Raw genomic sequence first — 24,684 nt, 5'->3', positions numbered from 1 at the left:
AAAAAAAAAATTATTTTTGCAGTTTCTCACATTTTCCCATTTGCCAAAATTATCTCTGCTTTATAATTTTTTGTCTAACTGTAAAAATCTCAAAAGAATATTTTTTCACTTACATTTGAGTTTTCATAAGAAATTCAGCAGAACATATTCAGCTACCCTGAATCACCTATCGGGTAAATCTGCTTAAGAAGGCACACTGCCCAATTTACTTTTACATTGTTGAAATGAGGACATGTCAATGGTAGTCATAAAAAATAAGGTGTTTTTTTTTTTAAAAAAAAGCATAAACAACTATGCATTTGCAAAAGTAGATCAAATGCTATAAGAGATTACTGTTCTCAAATTTGAGTGAAGCTACTTTGCTAAGCATGGTAATGAAAATAGAGTTCTCATATGGTTGTCTGGCTGATAGCCTCTACATGAAAGCCATTAGCAAAGAAACAATCCAACTAAGATCATCAAGAAAATATTTACCTTGACACTTATTTTTGTTTACCTTAAAACCACAGATGATTGCAGTGTCAATGCAAGCATTTTTTTCTCACTCTTTTTTTAAAAATTTCCTTGAATAACTTCAAGGATGCTTGAGAGACTGAATAATAGTCAGTTCCAGCACTAGTCAGGTGAAATGTTAAAAGGGAAAATAGCTTTTAACAAGATGAATGTCAAACATCCAAACATTCAGACTTTCATTCCTAGAACAAAAGTAAAATTACATACGCCTCATTGAATACATCCCCCCCGCCCCGATCACATATGTAGTCATGCCACATAAGTTCATTATATAAACTGATTAACTTCCATCTTACCTAAGATTTTTTCCTCTCATTTGGGAACCTGAAAGACTGATACCTTTAATAGTTAGAAGGGGTTTTGTTTATTTCATTTCTAATATAAATATATTTATATATCATTTACATTCATATATACAAATTTCAGTGCACTTACTCCACACCCTGACATAAAAAGTCGGGGTAAAATGTAATAAAAACATGCTATGTTCCCAGAGAGATCTTATATGCTTTCCATTTAAAACCCCATCAAACCGGAACTTGCATCTAGCTTTCTTGCAATGGAAGCAGATCTAATACAGGCCTATCTGTCAAAGATCTTTGAATAGATATTTTTTTTTTTAATGCTAGCATACAAGTAAGTTTAGTTCCTGGCTTTGCTAGACGTTTTCAATCTGCAGCTGGGGCCACCTAAAATTAGGCAAAGCTAATTAGGATTTTAATCTCTCTCCATATCAATGTCCCCTCTATGAGAAAAGGATAATAGTACTCCCTTACTCAGAGGAATGTCATAAGATTACGGACTAACTGTGCTAGATGGTGACAGATTTTGCTATTAATTTCACAGTACGTCAGACATTCTTATACTTTTCTCTTTACTTCCATATACTATCCATCAGTCTCCCCTTAACTTCTGTGCTCTAGTCTGCTTCTGGACTCAGTGTCACCCTCACAGATTCTTCTCTCATACAAAAGAATCTGTGTTGTATTCAGTTCTCTCTATACACTATACTTTCTTCACCAAGCCAGGTGAAATAAAATTTACTCTTATTTAGAAACAGTATTTTACTGTACTGAAGCTATACTGAAATATTTGGTTACACTTCCTTATGCAGCATTGTACAGATTGTTCTTAAGGTGCCAGAGATCATACAGTCTAGTAAGGAATACCTCCTGATGAAAGACTGTTTGAGTTGCCTAAAGAATGTGTAGAACCAGGATATTGCCCAGTGTCCTTAGTACAACCGTGATATGGCCAACAGCAGGCTATTGCAAGTATCAAACCTGCCAACCTTAGTTGCACACAAACTTTCTGCTCCTAAAGCACTCTATTCCCTGATTTGTATTGTCCAAGAGGAAGAATACTTTGCAATAAGAGGTATGAATATCACACTTGGACTTCCAGAAAGGTGGTGGGTTTAAGTTTTATAAAAACTCCTTGGCAAATTGGTTCTAATTATTTAGATACAAGAATCCTGGATTGAGAACAGGATGAGATGGGTTATAAACCTGGAGTAAAGATGAATGTCAGTGTACTGGGATGGCAGTCCAAATCTGAGGGGAACCGCAAAGATTAATGTTAGTTCTAATGCTATTTAATGTTGTTATTAATGATTTGGAAAGTAGATTAAACAAAACTTTAATCACATACAGAGTTTATACTAAATTGATGGTAAATACTGAGGAGAAAGGTAAAATACAAACAGATCTAAAGAGGATAAATATTTTAAAGGAACGTGTTTTAAAAGTGAGATAAGTTTCAGGAAATAGAAATGAAGGCAAGCATATTTCAGAAAAAGAAAAAGTAAACCTGAGCTATTCAGAGACAGAGAGTCCCAGAATGAAGCCCAAAGTATAGAAGTTGTTGCTGAATATAAGTTTCCAGTGTAATACGGGTTAAAAAGAAAGTGGATAGGTCTTACAGTGCCTAAGAAGACTGCTTATGTCACAGGAAAAATATATATCAATAACAGACAACAATGACAGATGAAATTATGCTTTGTCTGTCACATTGTAGTATTGAATATAGTATTTCAAAAGAATGGATTTTTTTTTTTTTTTCAGAAGGAACAACTACTGAACACAGAGCTTGAGAAATAGCATACGAAAGCCTTCATACGTCAGCATAATTCTGTCTTCAGTGGAGATACAGTGGACTATGTCAGCTAACGATGTGGTACATTGTGTCTGAGAAAAGGAGTAAGCAATATGTGGTTAAGCATGATTATCCATACTTGAAAGAGGAAAGTCGATGTTCACATTGGTATAAGAATACTGTGGTGTATTGGTTTACTTGAACATGGTAAAACAGGTAATTTTTGCTTAATCATGTTTTCTACATAATTTCATTCATAATTTCTTCAGAAACACTAAATCTCAACTTGAATGCTTCCACTATACAGAAAGACTTCAGGAGCTAAAAGGTGTAAGTATAAGACCTTTTAAAGAAATAAAATAGAGCTACAAAGATCAGTTGTGTAAGCAAAACAGTCAGTAGGTCTACATGATAGTGTTGTTCATCTCCCCAATGCATTTTCTATTTTAAAACACACTATATTTACATTTACACTACACATCATGTTGTAAACCCATTGGTGTGATAGGCGATTTTATAGTGTTGTCAACAATTTTTGTACCTAGGTAAGAGCTGAAATGCTGTATTTGGTTGAGCTAATCAACACAGGCTCATCTCAGAAGCAGAAATAATGTCTCTGTGGCTATTATAGATCATCAGCTTTTTCAAACTACTTGTTCTGAAGGCTTTTTGACTGATTTTACATAAAAGGCATAGTTCCCTCCTGTTTCTTATTGATGATTTGATTGTTTTTTGTGGTGATAGACAGCTATTTGAATGTACACTATGTCTCCAGCTGCCTCTCTGGATGCTTAAAGTTGCAAATTCCTTGTTTCCCTTGTCACTTAGAGCAGATTTGTATGTTGGGTAATGAGAATGAATAATGCACCACTGTTCTCTATGAGAGACTTATTAAACTATCCATGGAGAAAAGATTTTAGATTCCTTTTACTCTGAATGAGTGTCCTGGTTTGGACTAAAACAGAACTGATTTTCCTTTCAGTGATTTTCCTTTCAGCTAAGTTTCTTCTAAGTAACTGCACTTTCTGAAACTGTCTGTTTTGCAGACGGTGTCTGCTTCTAGGACTGATAACACTCAAAGTTTATAAGTATTACTGAGGTAACGGTAGGGATGTTATGCAGAAAGGCTCTTGCTTGTACTTATTCTTAAAGAAACAAAGGTCACCACTAAATTCCTCACTAATTACAAGTGAATAGCCATAGAAGGGTCACACCTCCAGGGAGCAGCAGACAGGACAGGTGACCCAAAATTGACCAACAAGGTATTCCATCCCATACACGTCATTCTCAGTATAAAGCTGAGGGATCACGAGGGTCTTGCTTTCTTCTTCTATGGCCGGCATCCGAAGAGGACTCTGTCGGTTTTTCTCCTGCCTTCAATCCCAATCCGTGCATTCCTGAATCCAGTTCCTGTCCATCTCTGAGTTCAGTTCAGGACATCCCAGAGCCTGCCCTGCAGTGCCAGTGGTGACGTGATGGTCATTGGGGGAGCTCAATCTTGGTTTTGTATATATTTGTATATATTTAATTATTTCCATTATTATTGTTATACTCTCTTTCATTGTTATAGTTTATTAAAACTATTTTAACTTTCTAACCCATAAGTCTCTCTCCCTTTTCTCTTTTCCTTCCCCTTCAGGGGGGAAGGAAAAGTTAATAGAGAGCATCTGCCATCAGTTTAATAGCCAGCCCAGCTTTAAACCATGACAATGAGTAAACAAGGAAAGAATAGACATCGACAGAGGTAAAGCCAGAAGACACAGACAAGCTAAAGGAAATCAGCAGAGTTCTGGAAAATCCCTGAGAGTAAATTTAGTAGTTGTGTGCCTTAATAAAAGAAACCATGAAAGGCTGGTAGGAATTGGAAAGCAGGAGAAGAAAGTGGTAAAGTGAGTAGTTTTGCATGCACCTGACTTTGAGGTCAGACTTTCACATGAACACATTGTGATTAGGAAACACTCCCACTACATCTCTGAAACTTTGCTATTTTTAAAATATTCAGTGTGTGTAGAGCACCACTCTGGTTTGCGTGCTGGTCTAATGGTCCCAGAAGGTAAAAGGTCAAAGGTTTTATACTTTGCTTAAAAAAAAAAAAGTTTGACGGAAGTGGGTGAAAGTAACTTTTGGAGTTCATGAGCAGATGTAGCCAGCTAGAGTATTTTATACGTCAAGTTTAAAGGCACATTTTGAAGCATGTTTTTCCGTCAAGAACTTTACTCAATTATTTACTTAGAAATACATAGACATTGATACTATATATGCTTTGATACTATATATGCATTGATACTATATATGCTTCTTCATGAGGATGGAGCCAGGCTCTTCTCAGTGACATCCCTTGACAGGACAAGGGGCAATGGGTGCAAGCTGGAACACAGGAGGTTCCACATAAATGTGAGGAAAAACTTCTTTACGGTGAGGGTGACCGAACACTGGAACAGGCTGCCCAGAGAGGTTGTGGAGTCTCCTTCTCTGGAGACATTCAAAACCCACCTGGATGCGTTCCTGTGTGATATGGTCTAGGCAATCCCGCTCCGTCAGGGGGATTGGACTAGATGATCTTTTGAGGTCCCTTCCAATCCCTAACATTCTGTGATTCTGTGATTCTGTGATTCTTAACAAACTACAGCATCTTTAAGTTAATCATGTAATATATAGTTATTCTCAATGGACCAGAATCCCTTCAAAATTCTTTCTTATTCATATGGGCCAAATATATTCACTGCACAGGGACTTAAACTGGAAACTAAAATACTAAGAAATATGAACATATGCATAAATATTGCCATGCCTTGGGAAGAATTTAGCAGTGACCTTGGTTTCTCTAAGAATAAGTACAGCAAGAGCCTTTCTGCATAGCATTCCTCTTCCATTTTAAAAGCAGCCAGAACTTAAATACTGATATTATATTTCTCTTTGAAATATCAGGTCAAACATTTTCAATGTCTTTTGGCTTTTCATGCAATTGCTGCATGCCAAAGAAAAAAAAGTATTTCCAGTATAAAAAATTTCAGTAGTCTTGCTATTTCTTGTGGAAATCAAGACCTGCGAAAAATTGCTGACTTAAACTGCTGTAGGTCACAGCCTGCCTGGAGTTCCCACAAGTATGGTACAACATCAGTCATTAGCCCTTGCTTAATGTTCTAAAGTTTATCTGCTTCAAATCAAATATTATGCTGGCATGGTTTAATGTGTTATTTTTCTTTTTTGGACTGCATAGTTCTCTATCCTTTTATCTCAATTAGTAGAGTGGAATGCTCCAGATGGAGTGGAACCATTGTGTTTTCTTGTAATTCAGCTTGGTATCTTCTTAGGTAAGAGATCTTTGTAAAGACCTATCACCTAGTTAAAAGTGTTTGCCTTTTTCCCTAACTAATGCTATTCAGCCATGTGCTATGCTAAAAGGCATTTTAAATAGCAGGAAACATTTCTAGACATCTGCTGAAGGGTATTAGAGATTGCATTACTTTGGTTGTTGCTTTTGCTTCCTTTCAGTTAACACTGAAAGTTCTTTAACAGAAAATTGAATCCTCTGCAAAGCAGCGAGCTGTTCCTTTTTTCTTCATTTAATGAAGATAAGTATTCTGAGTGAATTCCTCTAATAATACTTAACAAGTGACTTCTTTTATTCCATTATTTCAGTCCATGGTCATTGATGTTTGGAATCTGTGTGCACTAACAATTTCTCTTTCAAAAATGACAATGGTAATAACACATACAGTGCAATGAACAAAGCTTAAAATAATGGCATGTGTTGCTGAGACATATACTGCTGTGTAATTCCAGTGACACTCCTGTGATATAGGGACTTCCCATGATGCTACGAAAATTCCTTTACTGTTAGTACAGGGAACAGAGCTGTGGGATAAATGTTATTGTTCTTTTTATCTATTTGAGTTTTGAGACTTATAAGTCTTCCACTGTACTTCAACACGAAATAAAGACCTTCCCTGAATATTCTGTAGATGGTTGAAGAACTGCCTGCTTTTCTTGTGTGTGCAACTTTTGCTTTATCTATTAAACTGTTTTTACCTCAAGTTTCAAAAGCTTTCTTACTTCGCTGTGTGGTGCAGTCAACACCCTGGAGGGAAGGGATGCCATCCAGAAGGACCTTGACAGGCTTGACAAGTGGACCCGTGCGAACCGCATGAAGTTCAACAAGGCCAAGTGCAAGGTCCTGCATGTGGGTCAGGGCAATCCCAAGTACAAATACAGGCTGGGTAGAGAATGGATTGAGAGCAGCCGTGAGGAGAAAGACTTGGGAGTGATGGTTGATGAGAAGCTCAACATGAGCCGGCAATGTGCACTTGCAGCCCAGAAGGCCAACCATATCGTGGGCTGCATCAAAAGAAGCATGGCCAGCAGATCAAGGGAGGTGATTCTCCCCCTCTACTCTGCTCTCGTGAGACCCCACCTAGAATACCTTGTTCAGCTCTGGGGCCCCCAACTTAAGAAGGACACGGACCTGTTGGAGATGGTCCAGAGGAGGGCCATGAAGATGATCAGAGGGCTGGAGCAACTCTCCTATGAAGACAGGCTGAGAGAGTTGGCCTTGTTCAGCCTGGAGAAGAGAAGGCTCTGGGGTGACCTTCTAGCAGCCTTCCAGTACCTGAAGGGGGCCTACAGGAAAGCGGGAGAGGGACTTTTTACAAGGGCATGGAGAGATAGGACAAGGGGGAACAGGTTTAAACTGAAAGAGTTAGATTAGATCTTAAGAAGAAATTCTATACTGTGATGGTGGTGAGACACTGGAAGAGGTTGCCCAGAGAAGTTGTGGATGCCCCCTCCCTGACTGTGTTTAAGGCCAGGTTGGATAAGGCTTTGAGTAACTTGGTCTAGAGGAAAGGTGTCCCTGCCCACAGCAGGGGTGTTGGAACTAGATGATCTTTAAGGTCCTTTCCAACCCAAACCATTCTATGATTCTATGATTTTACCCTTCCAATTCTCTCCCCAATCTGGGGGAGAGTGAGTGATCAGCTGTGTGGTGCTTAGCTGCCCACTAGGGTTAAGCCATGACACCACTGTATTCTGGAGAATAAAAGAATTTTAAAATGTGGATTTGACCAGATAGAAGGGTTTAAATTAGGCCATGTCATTTTTTTGTTCACTACTATAAATGTTGTCTTAACTAGATAGTGAAAGATATAGGAACTTTTATATCCCAGATCTTCTTCTTTGGGACATTAGTTATTACAGCACCAGAGATTCTTTCTACAGAAGACTCTTTCAAACCACCTACATAGTTAAATAGTGGAAGCTTCATCTAAATCTGTTTATATTCATTTCCCAATTAGAAATTAGCAGCCCTGTCTCAACTCAATAAAACAGAGAAAAAGAGAAAAATTAAATTGTTGATAAGTCTGTGAATGATCTTAATGAGTCTTCTAAAAGGAAAGTTTGAACATGAGGAGAAAGTATGTAATTGAAGTAGTACTTAAATTCTGGTTGGTGAGTTTGCTTGGGGTGCAGTTCATTTTAGCAGCAGTAAGATTATTTTAATTAAAGGACTTTTCTACCAACTAAATGAAGTGCCTAACATGCCCAATCAATTCCTGCCAATATGATTGCTCTACGCACAAGGAAAGATAGTAATTAATTAGAGCAAGCTTCTTCAAGGACAATTGGTCTACTGTGCAAAACCTGAGAAATCGCTGACATGGATTGTTTCATTTCAATGTCATAAGCCAGGTTACTTACATGCACTGTTGTAGATACAAAGGTTTTTATCCACTTTCAGAGAAGAGAAAAAGGAAAAGGAAAATAAGGAACTAACTGTAGAAGGAAACTGAAAGCAGAGAAATCATGACATCTATTCAACAAAAATAACTGTATTTTATAACCTTTTTATTCTCTCCTTTGAGAGTTTAAGACAAACACATGGATATTTTTGAGTCAATTATCCAAAATGTGTTTTACATGTAAACAGAAATAAGAAATGCAGTTTAAAATTGCGTTTGTATGTATATGCTAAGCTTCTCCAAGGTTTCATTAAAGAGTATGAAACCAAAATGAAATGTTTTTATTACTTTTTAAATCAAAGTTCTGCTTTTCACAGCTGAGAATGTTACAACATGTCATACTTTCTTTTCCCTGAGATAAGTCTACTCCAAATATGATTTAAATGTTAATGCAAAGGCTACAGCTGTAGTGTTTATAATTTATAAACACTATTAAGAACAATTAGATGTGAAACTGCAATAGCCTTTCTGTTTGCAGATGATATTTAATTCAGACTCAAGTAAACATGCCAAAATTGCCACTGCATTGTCCTTCTCTCTCTCCCTTCTCAGACACATGAATGAAAAAATAAACAGGTATAAATGAAAAATGCTATGGAACAAGAGTGTGCTATGGAACAAGAGTGAAGAAGTAACTTATTATTTAAAAACAGAAATAAATTTAAAAAATAAATAAATCTATTACAATATAAATAATCTCTTACATTGAGATTCCACAAAGAAATCTTGACATTATAGTAAGATGTCCCTGAACACTGAAGTAAATTCCACTTGAACTCAGTCATAATTCAGTGTTTAGTAAGGTTAAATTGTATTAATTGCATGCATTTATTGCCATTTCCTATAGCCTGTCAGACTTCTGTTTCATGATTATGTTGTACAGTAGAGACGTTACTATTATCTCAAAAGCCTTGAAGTATCGTAATGAAACACTACTTTTATTAACAAATCCATAATTTTGATTGTCACACCAATAAAAAATAATCCAATATCAGATCGAAAAAAGAAAATTATACAGGTGGTAAGGTGGAAGTGAAAAGAGAGGTTGATAGTTACTACTGTTCAATAGCAGTAGATTTAGAGTCAATTTCCTCTGTGTATTAATAACTTTTCTTTAGACTAATTTAATTCCCAATCTTCATGTAATAAATATTAAATTTCTATCTTTCAGTTGGTTATTTTTAAAATTCTGTTAATCTTTTTGGCACTGATCTTTAAATTGATATACATATGGCTAATATCTGTTTACTTAATGTTACCTAAAACTCGAGTGAATCACATTCAAGGCTTCCCTTTCAGTGCCCTCTCTAACGAAAGATTAGTGAAGGATTGTCCAACTTAAATGAGCTTCTATTTACAGGGTAAGACTAGAGGAAAAATTAGAAATTGCTTTCCTTACTAGCTAAAAACTAATGTGGTTAATCATCTAAGCTATTTTTTCAAGTTTCTTCTGTAGACAATAAAAAAGAAACACTCCTGAAGAAAGTGTTCCAACCACTAACAGATATCTAACACAGGTGGTCTTAATTCCCCTCTGAAAACGCTTACTTGTTGGTCATACATGGAGCCTTGAAGACTTGTCTACTAGGTCTCACATTACTTTAGACTTCTAAAGTCAAGTAAAGTGAACCAGTTAACCCCACCCTAAAATAAGTTGCATGTCATTAGTGGCCCACCAAGGAATTAAAATAGGAGGTGGGATTCAGCTCTTGGAAAAATAACTAAAGTTATCTGTACAAATACAGGCTGATAAAAACTAACAAATTCCCCAGGCTCCATTGCTTTCACTAATTAGATCTCCAGGAACTATAATGAGAAGCAGACATCTAGCTTACGTGATGAACTTCGACATGTTGACATACACTTAGTGTCTTAAACTGAAGCTGATGCCTACTCTAGGTCTATTCTTACTATAACCTTCATGTGGAAGCTTCAAAAGTAACCTATAAGTTTGATTTAGATTTTGTAGGCATCAGAGCAGAGGGCAGAAAATGCAAAGAGATGTAATTACTCCTCCAAACACTTGTCTATTCCTTATTTTTGAAAATTCAGCATTCCTATACTTGAATATTTAAAGGAAATGAAACTACAAACTTCTACGTTATTTGTGCATACCTTACCTGTGAAATCATGAGGACACAAACACTGAAACAAAGGTTGCTCTCTCAGTTGGCTCATATCGATACAAGTTGCTCCATCAGAACAACTATTTGGGTAAATCAAACATGCATTTTCAGCGAATTGGCAAAATTCTCCTGTCCATCCAGGTGCACAGAGACACTAGATATAACAAACACACAAACAAATGAAAAACAACAACAAAGAAAACACAAAATGAAAATATAATGTGAAAGTTTATAGAAATTTCTGTGGGTCTTGTATTTTACTACTGAATAAAATTATGGTAGAATGCAGAGTGTTACATCCGGCTGAGACTATTCTTCATGCCTGTATTTGCAGATGATAAAAAAGTTGAGAGAGGCAGAACTCATCTACCATGTCAGTTGAAAAAGTGTGGGAAAAGAGGACACATGAGTAGGAGAAAATGGCAAAGTTAATTGCTGGCTGTGAGGGATGGAGCTGCCTGAGAGGAAGAAGAACAGAGTGTGAAAAAAGGGTTTAAAAGGTCTGGAGGTGAGGGAAAAAACAGGCAGTGAAAATAAAACAGCCTGCAAGATAGACAGTGGCCAACCAGTGATGAGAAAAAACAATATGGAGCTTCTGTTACACATTCTGACCTTATCTGTTAACTAAAATAAATAAAAATAACTTCTTCAGAGGAAAGGGGAAGATTTGAAGCTGTCTAGTGAAGTTTTTAAGCACAAGACTAGAGCTGTTCCTTTAATTAAAAATAAATTATTAGAAATATCTTTGGTAGTCTTCAAAAATTACATGTCTTTTGTTTTGGGACAATGACAATACAATTATGACTCATTGGACAAAGAGTTTCATTTACAAAAGAAAATGGAACTAAAACATAAGAACAAACATGTAGCATTATTATTCCATTATTATCACAGAATTATTATTAAGCGTTATTACGACAGAAACGCATTGGCAGAGTCTTTTTACTTCAATATCCTTCAAGGACCAAGACACACCATTAAAAAAAATGGAAGACACTGGTTATAACCATAAAAAAACAAGCAAACAAAAAAAATTACACTGAAGATATTCTATTGGAATAGAAGCTTATATTAACTTCTGAAAAGAATCCTGTGAAACCTATAAATTGCAAGTGCCCTGATCAGGCTATAATTAATAGTAGCTTGCTTTGAATCCAATTATAAGGTGAATAAAACAGTATAGCCAACAATAGCATAAAGGTATTTTAGAACACTGTGAGAGTGTAGCCAGGCACAATGTATAAGCATTTTACATGAATATGTGTACAATGTGACCACCAAAGGGGCAGAGATAGGTGTAGTTGCACATCATGCAAGTAACAAAAAGTTGCCAAAGGCCAAGATTAGCATAAGGCATGGATAATAGGCAGGACATATTGCTGAATACAGAAGAAGAATGACTGGCAAGACACAAAAAAGCTCCAAGGCAAGTAATATCAAGATAAGAGGACACTTTCCTTTTTTAAGAGGGGGACAGGGTAAAATAGCATAAAACATCAAGTCTGAAGAGGAAGGATGGAGAAAAAGGAAGACAATCTCACTTCAGTAATGACATCAAAGAGTTCATGAGACAAATTACTTTGAGCTTGGGAACTAGGAGCCATCAAGGACCATAGCCATCAGGACTAACTAGATGGCAACAGCTCCATAGTATTGTATAATCACAGATAATTTAGAATGCAAGTGTTACAGAATAACAGTATGTAGATGTAGAGAGAATGATTAATAGTGTGCAAAAACTGTCATTCAGTATACAAAGCTTCCCCAAACAAAACTATAAAAATACGGTTTATTCTCTATGTCAGTATATCTTACACTCATAGAATCCCAGAATAATTTAGGTTGAGAGAGACCTTTCGAGGTCATGTAGTCCTACTCTTTGCTCAGAGCAGGACAACTTTAAAATCCAAGCTGGTTGCTCAGGATCTTGTCTAGTTGAGGTCTGAATATCTCCAAGGATGGCAATTCCACAGCCTTTCTGGGCAACCTGTTGTAGTGCTTAACTACACTCACACCACACTGTGAACAATTTCTACTTAATACCTAGTCAGCAATTCTCTTGTTGCAGCTTGTGCCAGTTGCCTCTCACTCGATTGCTGTGCACTTCGGAGAAAAGTTTGGCTCCGTCTTGTTAGGGATCACCCAATAGGGAGCTGAAGAAAAGAATTATATCTCAATTCAGCTTTTGTTTTCAAGGCTAAACAAACCCAGATCCTTCAGCCTTTCCTCATACATCATGTGTTGCAATCCTTTCACAATGTTGATAGCTCTTTGCTGGACTTGTTCCAATTTTGTTGAATCTTTTTTTTGTACCTTGAAGCTCAAAACTGCACAAAGTACTCTAGGGGTGGCCTCACAAGTGCTGAGCAGAAGCGGCTAATGACTTCACTTGACCTGCTGACTACGCTTTTACTAATGCAAGCCAGTATTAGATGAAGCTAGCCTTTACCACCTCCTGATTACTTTGATCCTCTCCCTCATCTGCCTTAGAGGCATTGTGTTGAGCCCTTTGGAGATATATATACCCTCTTTGACTAAGTAATTCCTAGTTTGGCATCTCTCTATCACTGATCGTACTTCTTTGCTCCATATTTTACCACCTGGAATAGGGACTTGGGAAACTTGAAAGCAGATATTGCCAGTAAAAAACAGGGCAAACACATTGAATATCAGCCATCTCATTCAACGGTGGGCTTACATTATCCTTGGTCTCCTTTTTTTCTGCTGCTATACCTATAAAAACGGAGTTTATAGGATAGTTTCTCCTTTATGATTGCTTTTCATAAGGGCAGTATTTATTTGGAAATTCTCATTAACTAGATTCAAATCTTTTATCTGCTTAGTCACTAAACTTTATTATTTATAGTATTAAAACTGTTTAACCAGTATTTTCTTTCTTCAAATATCTTATTAAGTCCATTCTGCAAGAAAGAGCTTCTTCAAATAAGTTCACTTAAGTTTAACCCTCTTCCTGGTGGATACATATTCACTTAAAACTCTGTTCTCAGCAGAGTAGGGAAAAAATGCCAGAGACTGAGTTGTTGTGAGAACTACATTTACTTTTCACATAGCAAAGTGTTTTTTTCTGCACCTGAGGTGAAAAGTATTACTTGCAAGACAGCATTCAGGAATTAAATCATTATTTCCAAATTATACCTGAATTGTTTTGAGGATAATTAAAGGACAAGTCTCAGGGATGCTTAAGTCAGCACTTTCCACCAACATTAAGCCAATTTTTAAGCTGAATTGAAATCACTCCAGCATAATACTGGTAGTTTTGTTGAAAAGTGGTATAATAACCTTTTTTTTTTTCTTCTCAGTTTTCAATTGCTTGTTAAGATGAAGTGCAAAATGAAGATGTTCATGTGTATAGTGTGCTCTGCTACTTTTAAAATACATGGAGAAAACCCCAGCTAAACTCATCTCAAAATTTAGAGATCAAACTGGGTATGAACACTTTTAATTTTTGTTTTGTCTTACGTATTCTCTTATGTTATTTTTCTTTACCCTCAGACTCAGTATTTTTTTTTTCCCTCATTCATTCCACAAATACAATAGGAGAAATGTATATATCCTTACTGTTGTTTATTTTCCTAATTTTTCCTACAGGTATGCTCAACATTAGGAACTTGAGTGACTGGTTTATGACAAAAGGTTTAAAGAACTCAGCACATACTCTTTGGCCAAATGATGAAAAAGAAGGAATATTATTATTTTTCTATGTTGATGAATTTATGAAAATTTTTAAAATAAATAAAATAAAATCCTTAGCTTAATACCAGGAAAAAAAATCTTACAAATTTTTATGTAAAATGTGTGCATAAGTGAAGCTGTAGAAGTCACTCAAACTGGGAAGAAAAAAACTGCAAAGAACATAAAGAAATTTAATTTGTAGATAACAAATTTGTTGTTATTTAGTGAACTGGATTGAGGGACTTATTTAGGGAGATCTTTTTAATCATGTCCTGCTTCCAATTGGAATACATGTCATATTATGAAAGAGAAGGTTATGATCTTTTTCCTTCAAACTGTGTACAAAAATTTAAATGAGTATAATTCTATAGCTGTCAATAAATTCTTCCATGCCTGGAATGTCTAAGGACTTAAACCTTTAAAACATTGAGTCATTAGCCTACAATACACCAGGGCACACGAATGACTTCTCAGCATAAAAAGAGAAAATTAATTGGTCCTAACTTACTATATCTGTCATTGCATAGGGTGAACAATTTTTTTCAAACATTGCATTACTGTCTTGCAAATTATTCTGAAAAAAGAAAAGAAAAAAAAAGGTAGAATTATTTACTGAAAGCTTTTTTAAGTCTGCTTCCACATTTATATAAAATACTATGGTAACACATGATGTTTTAAACTCCTGGAGCTGAATCATAGTGGAAGTACATTGCTTTGTCACGTGGATATCCCGCCTAACAAATTCCACACTGTTAGAAGTTCGGAAACTTCAAGGGCAGAAATTTCTTTTTCATAGTTCTTATGTGATGCTGGTGTGGGAACACCTGATTTCTTTTCCCAATTCACAGACTTCACGGATTCAGTGAAAATGCTCTGATTAGGCTTCTCCTTTAATGACATTATCTCAGTTAGAGTATATTGGAGTCAGCAAAGTATGTAATTGGAGGTATTCAGTTCCCCACATCCTGCTTATGTTATATGAACTATTATTACCCTGTTGGTTCTTGATGGCTGCTGAAGTGGCTGATCTCTGTTACTCATTTGGTCCCAGATCTGAGTTGCTAAGGGACAAAGGAGGCTCAGCTTTCTGGTAGTACAGCTCTAGTATCCTGTCTACTGTGATGATAATAACTCCTGCACCTCTTTGGCTGCTCTGGCATACATAGTCCAGAATGGATGTTCTTTCATGTGTTGGCAGTGCAGTTTATGAAGAGGTCAGTTGTTCCAGTGGCGGTCTCTCAGGTGACAGTTTAGCTCTGAAGATTCTTCAAACTTCTTTTAGGAAGCCCAGAACCCCTTCAGGGGAGTACTGTAGCAAGAAGAGTCACCTCTTTTCCCCTTCCTCTGTCACCCTATCCAGACCTCAGATGATCTAGAATTTTTATTAGAATGAACGTTCTTTTGTGACGTATAACAAATATGTGCATATAGATATATAGCAATTGTGAAAAAAGGTAAGTGAGGCTACTGTTCCACTGGAGTTTAACCTCTCACATCAACAGATGTTATGAGAGGTTCATCGCTCTGAACTTGGGCCAGAGCCTTTGCCACTGATTCATATCCAGTGATACTACGAGATGAGGTGTATCATCTCTAATAAGATATGCTCATTCATGTGAATCCCTGACTTCAGGTAAAACTACTAGGGGTCTGGGCAGAAAAATGGCATAGCTTGAATTAGTTAATTGGTATTAATAGAGGTTATAATCTTTCATTTTTCAGGTGGACATAGAGGGGAAACCAGAAACTACTTTTTTATAGTGACAAGTGTTCCTCTGCCCTCTAATGAAGTAGAATTCTATCCATGCTCATCTCATTTAGGGACGGGGAAGATGAAGTTGGCTTTTGCATTGTTCGAGCAGCTGCCATCTCTCTTTTCATCAGACTTTATAAAATAATGAAATTTTATTGATATTTAATTATACCCTAGAAAGGAAGATTAAGAATGTGCATTTTTTGAGTGTTTGGTAGTAGAGGAAGAAAGGGCAGGTATTGAAGGATGAAAAATAATCAAGAAGCTGTAGCATGTACTAGAAACTTATTGTGTAGTATTGGAAACAGCCGCTGAAGGTACCATAAAATTTATACAGCGCATGGAAAATGTCTGTCTGATCCTACTGGCATTAATAAACAGATTAAAGACTTTTATTATAAGTTAGGTACTTCAGAAATACAGAGTGCTGAGTTGGCTGGCTGAACTTTTATAGAATCTTTCTACAGCCATCCTCCTTATCTCAAGCTCCTTATTTAATAAGGAAGTCAGAAAATAAGAGGTTTGGGGAATTTCTGTATCCTTGAAAAGTGGTTTAAACTTGAGCACAGGCTTGATTTTGACTGATTTTGTTAAAAAAATAATTCAAACTCAGCTAGCTTGCCCATTCCTTGACCTTTTTAATGACACATGGGAAAAGAACTTATTTCAATGTTACACAAAGTTGCCAGTTTCATAGTATTGAATTCATACTTTCTTATGCAAAGTGTGGAGCTGAGCAAACAGCTTTCACATACACAGTGCAAATATTTGAAGGTGCAATGATCTTACACAGTACAGTTTTGTTACAAAATTGTAAAGTATTGAGACTGGCAGGGGAGGAGCTCACCTCATCTTTTGCTAATAACCGACATGGTTCACTTGATATGAAAGATACCTGTTCTATTTACAGTGAAAATTTAGCTTACGTTCTTAATAAAAGTAAAGCAGTACAGTAGTAATATTCAGTCCAGATTTCTCTCTTAGGTTATTGATTATTCTTAGGACTCACAGGACCCAGGGCCTGTTTTTCTTTTACCCAAAAACAACCAGTCTTTTAGTTTAGTTGAGTCACGAGAGTGTAAAAGAATTTGAAATTGTGAAAGACCCAATTACTACTTTCTTTTCATATTTCTCATGAACTCATGTTAGATAAGCTTTTTTTGTTTGTTTACTTAATTTGCTCCTGAGAGGAATCAAAGCTGGAGTTTTCTAGTTTTCAGTGAATATGCCTATTATCATTATTCTTTGTTACTCTGGGATGCCAGCTTAATTCCTGTTGGCTGAAAATCATTCAATCATCAGGACATCTTATTTGCAAAATCAGTGCAATTATTTTTCAATGTGAATAATATTCAAAAATATTCTAACTGTTGTTTTGGTTGGTTTATGCAACCAACATAAAAGAAACATTAGATGCTGCTTTCACTTTACTTGTTATTTCTGTTTTGGGGATAGTTTTTGCCATGTGATTCATTGCTTCATTAAAAAAAGAATTCTTTGTATAAAGATTTTGTGGGTTTATGATGGCTTTTTGTGATTCTGTTAAGATATGAGAAATGTTTGGTAATCCTGAACCACCAGTTTCTACACTGGAAAAGGATATTCATAAAACAGAAAATTCCAGATAAAAACTTTATTTTTAATTTTGCACAGCTGTCTAAAGACTTTAAACATATTCAGCTGAAGTGTCAAAATGAACAAGGGAATTCTAGTTTCAACCTGTCATTGTGATGACTGTTTAATATTTTGATCGTACACCTTATTCAGGTGGGAGAGACTAAAGGTCACTGGTATATCATAATCTGATATAACATTGCATGTTTATGATTGTCTACTAACAATGAAAGTATAGCTGTAGAAAAAAAACCCCAAATGTTTAACTATGAGGTTGAGCTAGTTGACACTGAAATGTACTCAATACATTTTCAATGATGTACATTACCATAATTATCATTAGGAAAAGTTTCTTCACTGAGAGGATGGTCAGTCACCAAGCCTGTCAGAGTTCAAGGAGTATCTGGACGATGCTCTCAGTCATATGATTTAGTTTTAGGTAGTCCTTCAAGGAGCAGGAAGTTGGACTCAATGATCCTTATGGATCCCTTCCAACTTCAGATATTCTATGATTCTATGATTCCATGATTGTATGTGTTACTAGAACTAAGCAACTGTGGGGAATAGTTGATTAATCTGTGCATTTTGTATAAACTGTACATTTTCAGTCCTAGTATAGCTCCCATTTAAATACTTATGTACTCCGCTGTTGCCTAACTGCTTTAGGACAGAAAACTTTATTGAAGTTTTGACTCAAGCATTGAGGATATAAGAAGTCAACACATGCACTGGCAAGGGAAATTGAAAAATAATATTTAGGAATCACATTAATATTTTTAAAATAACATTATATTATGCAATAAGAACATATTATTCAATAATAATATTATTTCATTGAAAACACTAAAATTTGACATGCTATCTGTAAGTTGCCCTATTTTGTTGTTTGTAGATCACTTTATTTGTTATATAGTGTACACTATAGTACATAGAATAATTCAGGTGGGAAGCAACATCAGGAGGTTTCTAGTAATATCTCCTGTTGAAAGCATGGTCAGCTGTGAGATCAGACCAGCTTGCTCAGGACTTTATTCAGTTGAGTCTTGAAAACATCCAAGTTTGGAGTCTACACCACATCTCTGGGCAACTTGTTCCAGTTTTTGACTGATTGCACAGTGAAAACATTTTGCCTTATATCCAGTAGGAAAGTCTCCTTTATTAATTTGTGTCTGTTGATACGCATCGATGCAAACGGACTAAAAAACTTATCTAAAGACAATAAAATATGCCTCTGGCTGGAGGACAACTTAATACCAGATGAAATTAATCTTTTCTGTTCTCTTTAATGCTTGAATTGCCTAGTTGTTAAGTTAGTCAATAACATATTTTTTCATATAATTTTATATGGTTGAATATATAGAACCTTATCTCATTGAAAGTTTACTTAATAAAGAATTTTTTAAAGAGCTGTGGTTATTAACGTTGCAGCTACTTAGTATCCAACATGTTAAACTTTTACATACATGAATTCTGGCTCCACTATATGCTATATGCTATAAAAATTACTTTTTTAAAAATCTTTACTGAAAAACAAAGAAATTACATAGTTGTTTGTTAGCATTGTCCTTTCTGTGTTTCTACAACAAGGAAGTGCATTGCAGACACTTATGTTTGCATATGGTCCCCTTTTAATGAACATGATATTCCACCCAGGTACAGGTTTTCATCTCCCTTTATATGTTTCATCTCTTTCCATATAAAATTGAAGCATCTGGATGGTAGTTGTATGGTCTTTAATATAGAAACTATTTAATAATACAAAAGTAATAAGAAATACTGCTGCACTGTTTTCTTAAGAATATTTTTCTCTTCTCCTTGAAATTTGTGAGGTATTTTTGTCTTTCTATTCCTATTGTCTAAAACTCATATTATTTGTCTCTTTCACCATCTCAATTCATAGAAATGGCATTGCATTTCCTCAATAAAAACAATATTTCATACTGATCATGTAGCATGTCTTTCTCTGTAATATTTACAGATTTTGTGCATTTTATTTTTTATTTTTGCTGGCTTATGCTTTTGTTTACTGACAATGGGTTAAAATGACTATGTCATCTTGTCATAGAAGTCTTGTTTAAAAACAAAACAAAACGTTCTTTCTGGTTATTTGTAGTGCATTTTACTGTGCATTTATATTATATGCTATTTTAGTAGATCAATTAAGATACATTGTATAATGATATGTAAAGGTATTACATGATCAGAGCTTTAACTAAATATTTTTCATTTAAATTAACTCTTGTAAAGCAAGGTATTTAGTTTATTACATGAAGAATTCTACTGTTCATTAACTTATGTACTGCTCAGATATACTTAACAGCAATATGAAATGTACCTAGGGTGCTTTGATGATGTTTATTTCAATAGAATAAGAAAAGCAGGAAAAGGCTTTGATAAAGTTCAAATTAGATACTGAAGAAGTGCAAAACTGTATAGGACATTTTAAAATTTATATGAACTCTTCTGTAGAATTACTGCTGCTCTGTGGTAGAAAATGGACTAATTAACTTGTGCAAAACTAACCCCTAATGGAAGTATCTGACTTTGACCTACTGCTGTTTGAACAGTCAGCTGGAAGGGCAAATATGGGAGAGACATCGGTAGAATTAAGGATGGTGGCAAAGTGGCTTCACAGAGATGAAACTATATTCAGATAGTCCATGGGGAGAAAACAGTAGGAGAGATTCTAGATTTTTTAAAAAAGGAAAATGACAATAATCTATTTTATATGTTGTACGTAAGAGTTGCATCTGAGAGCAGCAGATTTTGCAGTGCCAATTTTCATCGCTTCTAGCATTTCTAGTAGAGCTGTTATAAATATTCATAACAATTTTATCACTCCAACCAACTGCTTTAATGTATAGTATGCCAAACATATTAAATGTTTGTTTCCTTACGGCTTTTTTATACTCTGAAAACAAATGTTGATTGATACAGTGCAGAGGGCTTTAAAACAGCTCTAGTAGGTTGTTTTTGTTTTTGTTTTTTTAAGAACTACATTTCTTAAACAAGGTAATGTTTTCTCTCAGCTATAATTCCTCTTCATTCTGGGTATATTATCTAGAACTTATTTCTCCTCTCATGCAATAAATACAAATGGCTTCTCTAAGAAAAAGTCTGAGGCCTTAGGGCTACAAGATCTAAGCAGTGTGACTGATATAGCTCAATTCTGGAGACTATTGCTAATTCTGCATACAGATGCTTTACATCTGGATTATAAATTCAGCTAGACTTCTGGGGATAAAGTATTATCAAAGAGTGTTAGCACTGAGAGTGGCTCCTCAGGGAATAACTTACACAGTGCCAAAGGGGAGCACTGGCAGCAGAGTTTTCACAAAGGTTGTTCAGGCAGTTGTAGGGTGTACCGCAGGCCTGCAGGGCTTAGCACTGCTTGCCATTCTTCAGAAAAGAAGCAAATTGATTCCCAGCCTGACAGATGGATGATGATTCTGGTTCTGCACCCACACAGGCAAACCTCATCTGGTTAGGGATGAAAGTTGGAGCTTTGTCTTCCTGATTGTAATTTCTGCACAAGTTTTGTTGAATGTGTACCATGTACAGGCTTTCTGACATGGGGAAGTAACACAGGAGAAAGAGCGATTTCCTCCTCTTTCCCTCCTTCCCTCCGAAGGAACATATTGCCCATGGTGAAAACAGTTCTTTATATAAATATATAAGCATCTTCCGCTTTACCAGAGAACATGATTAGTCATTTGCACTTGCAATTTTACTTTATCAACCATATACCCTCTTGGTTTATGCTTTGTTATTGAAATACCTCAGGTTCACCATAAAACTCCAAATATAACAACGATGGTTTTAATATATGGTTGTGAGGAAAAAGATCAAAAGAATATAACATGAACAGCCACAGAGCCACCTGCAGGGCAAGATTTTAGATACCAACCTTTTCTATTATATTATTTTTTCTATCCTGTTACAGTGGATCATACTATTTGATATACATTATTAAATGTATATCCATATAAGAAAGCAAAAATTGAGTGACTGGGGAACAATTTGAAAAGTACGCATGCTGGTATGTAATTAGGTGTTTTCTGTTTTGGTTCTGATTTATAAATGCAAGTTTTTATTAATCAGTATTTCCCAGGCATATGCAAACACCTGATGTTTACAGAACACATATTCTGCAAATTACTTACAGGAGTTAAAAACATTATTTCTTTTTACTTAGCTTCATTCCCCCTTAACAGCAGAACCTACTGCCACTGCACTGTATGAACACTAGCCAGAAATTGACAGCAATTCCTGCTGCTCTTTTGGAAGGCACCAGGACATCCATTAACAATGATTCCAACATAAAATTTCACATTTAAGTGTCAGTACAGCTTCTCAAAGAAAATTTAAATATTTGCTTTGAATGGCCAACAGTAGGTGTTAATTGTAAAACCCATAATGATAGCACAGATTATTGTCTCTTTAAACAGCTCTAGTGTTTTTCTGCTTTCCAACACAGCCCTTCTATTCAAGCAGTATGTGTGATTTGCTTAGTCCTTGTCTCAAGTGTAGTGCATGCAAATGGAAATGGACCTCACAATGGCATTGCTTTCATTTCATCTTTTAGCTTCAGTTTTCACGCCTATAAAACTCAATTCCTTTGTTAGCTGTAAGCACATAACCTTGCACAAATATGTGTTTTGTCAGGATGATGGGAGAAAGGCATATTGACAAAATTGACTTGGATACACCATGCAAACCTTATAAGTTGAAAGATAGTTGCTCATAACATAGAAAAGAACTATTAGGCAAAAAATATATGCTATGAATGAGCATTTTTACACCATGTAAAAAAAAATGAAGGCATTTTTAATCTGTATACCCTTCCATAAGAAGTGTGTGGCAGAGAAGAAACAGGAAAGTGTGTATTCGAAATCCCCTGATTTGAACTGCTGTAGGGCTGCACCTTCTTTTACCTCTATGCACTTCTGTATGTAGTCATAATTGGCCTATGAATTCTGTAAATTCTATACAATTCAGTGGTTGAAACCAAAGAACACAATCTCTTGTCTCTCCCTAGTGAGTAAAGACTGGTATGCCAGAAACTTGACAGTCTTCATACCCTTGACTTTCCCAATATTGTGTTTTGAAACTGTTCATCTTCCAAAATTTGATCATTGATAGTTCTGTTATCCTCACAATTTACACTAAATTAGTTTAATTTTTTTTTTTTTAAGTATCTCTGGTTTTATTTTTTTTTTTTTTACTTTAATACTAATGATACATGAAAAACCAGGGGATCTTAAGCAGGGGTAATTCTTTTGCCATGATCTAAGCCACTTGCTGTGGATAAATAGACAGTTAGTTACCTGATTCCCCCTTGTCACCTAAAGGAAATCTTTAAACTCCCCAGGTGATTCCTTGTTTGCGTTCCCTCTTTACCTGTTTTTACTGCCCAGTCTCCTTGTGCGAGAGGCATTGCTGGAGCCAGTCTAATTCACTGGGAGAACTCTACCCAAACTACATACCCCCAGGTGGTTAACATGTGGTAGCAGTATAATTGGCATGAAAGAAACAACAGCTCTTTCTTCCTGTCCACTGTCTTTTGGGAACCGGTCATCTTTTCCCCATCTTCACATAAAGATAACAGATACTTATAGCCATAAATTTCTTTAGATACTCAGATTAAAAGCACTGAGGAAATACTATCAACTGCAAATGAAAAACACTGACTTTTCATTTATAAAATCAATTTAAAAAAAAATAAAAATTGCCATGAGAATAGAAATGCCTATTGAAACGTGTCTTTGTGGGCAGATTTTTTTAAAAATGCTTTTAAGAAGCAGGTTATCATATTGTCAAAATAATGCAGATGAATAATTTTATTGAATAGACTTCTGCTGGAGTCTGCAATTGGTTCACACTTTAGTAACTGTAAAAGCACAGTTTATGTTAAACCAGTTTTAATTTAATTTTTTTCCTTAAAACAGTGGCTCCTGTCTTCTAACACTGAGTAGGTGGAGGTGTTTAGGATAAAGTTGTCAAATCAGGATAGTATTAATTAAAAATTTTCCTATGTGATGGATATGAAAGAAAAATAATTGTTATATTTTCTTCAGAAGTTTAACAGTGATTATACAGATTTTAAAAAGTGATTCCAACATTGCAGCTGCAAAACAGGAGAAATTCAATAGCAGTTATTGCAATAATTGACAAATCAATGATAAATAATAGAATTCTACATAGCAGTATTTTTGAAAGAGGAAGATCTGTAATGTTCACTCTATTTATCACCTGTTAAAATGATATGCTCAAATGATATCTAAATTTCTTAAGTTGAGGCAAGGCTTCAATCTTATCTGTCTGTATTTTAGAAACTAGCTAACAAAGTAAATGCCATATCTTTGACCTTCTATAGAGCCCAAATAAAGCAGGGTGTTTTTTTTGTGTTTTGACTCTTTGTGACAACTCTGGGAAACAGAATCTTTTTCCCAAACTTTTAATATCAGTGGAATGAGTCCTCTGGATTGACTACTAGAAGCAGTCCACAATAAGTTTTCCAGCCTTCAGCCTTCTGTGGGATTTTGGATTTTGGATCCCACAGTAGAAGATTCTCATGAAATTTAGTGTCTACACACTAGGACAGGACAGATGTGACCTAGCCTTGTTGATCTGATAGAAAACTTCTGATACACTGCATTACACCATATTTTACTACCTAAAAATTTTTGAAAATGCTCCTGGTATAAGCAGTAGTGCACAGAAGAAGCAGTTGCACAGAACTACGCACAATACTGTTAGCACTTCCTTGTTAATGTGGCTTCAAAAATTTTGGAACCCAGAGAAATATTTTAAATACAACTGTTCCTTTGTTTTTCTTCTGAGGAAAACAGATAGCCCATGGACTGGCTTAACTTAGTGAATCTATACATACTTTTGAGAATATACTTCTGAACTGTTGTTTTTCCATAAAACTCATTGTTAATAGAGTTTTCCAGCTTTGTGGCCTCGCTAAAACAATTTCAGTGATAAAACTGCGTATAATGTACCCTCCACTGACAGTCACCGAAGCAGGACCACTTACAAATGCTTCTATACAAAAGTGCTATATTTGTGACAACAGGGATTGACTTCCTGTCTTGATGAATGTTTTGGTGTCAAATGTAACATCCATCTTGAGCTCAAAGTTTCCTTC

At 35.6% G+C, this 24,684-nt stretch overlaps 1 protein-coding gene across 1 annotated transcript in view; it reads right to left on the bottom strand.

Moving 5' to 3' along the window:
- EYS (eyes shut homolog) overlaps positions 1-24,684 on the bottom strand; it is a 1,023,158-nt gene that overhangs the window by 910,565 nt on the left and 87,909 nt on the right. The window contains 1 exon segment of the mRNA XM_068405393.1: positions 10,466-10,625. Within this exon segment, the coding sequence (XP_068261494.1) occupies positions 10,466-10,625 (160 nt within the window).

This window comes from Nyctibius grandis, chromosome 1 (assembly GCF_013368605.1).
Source record: "Nyctibius grandis isolate bNycGra1 chromosome 1, bNycGra1.pri, whole genome shotgun sequence".
In the NCBI taxonomy this organism is placed as follows: Eukaryota; Metazoa; Chordata; class Aves; order Nyctibiiformes; family Nyctibiidae; genus Nyctibius; species Nyctibius grandis.
Note: the sequence above shows the minus strand (reverse complement) of the source record. Positions and strands in the feature narration are given on the sequence as shown.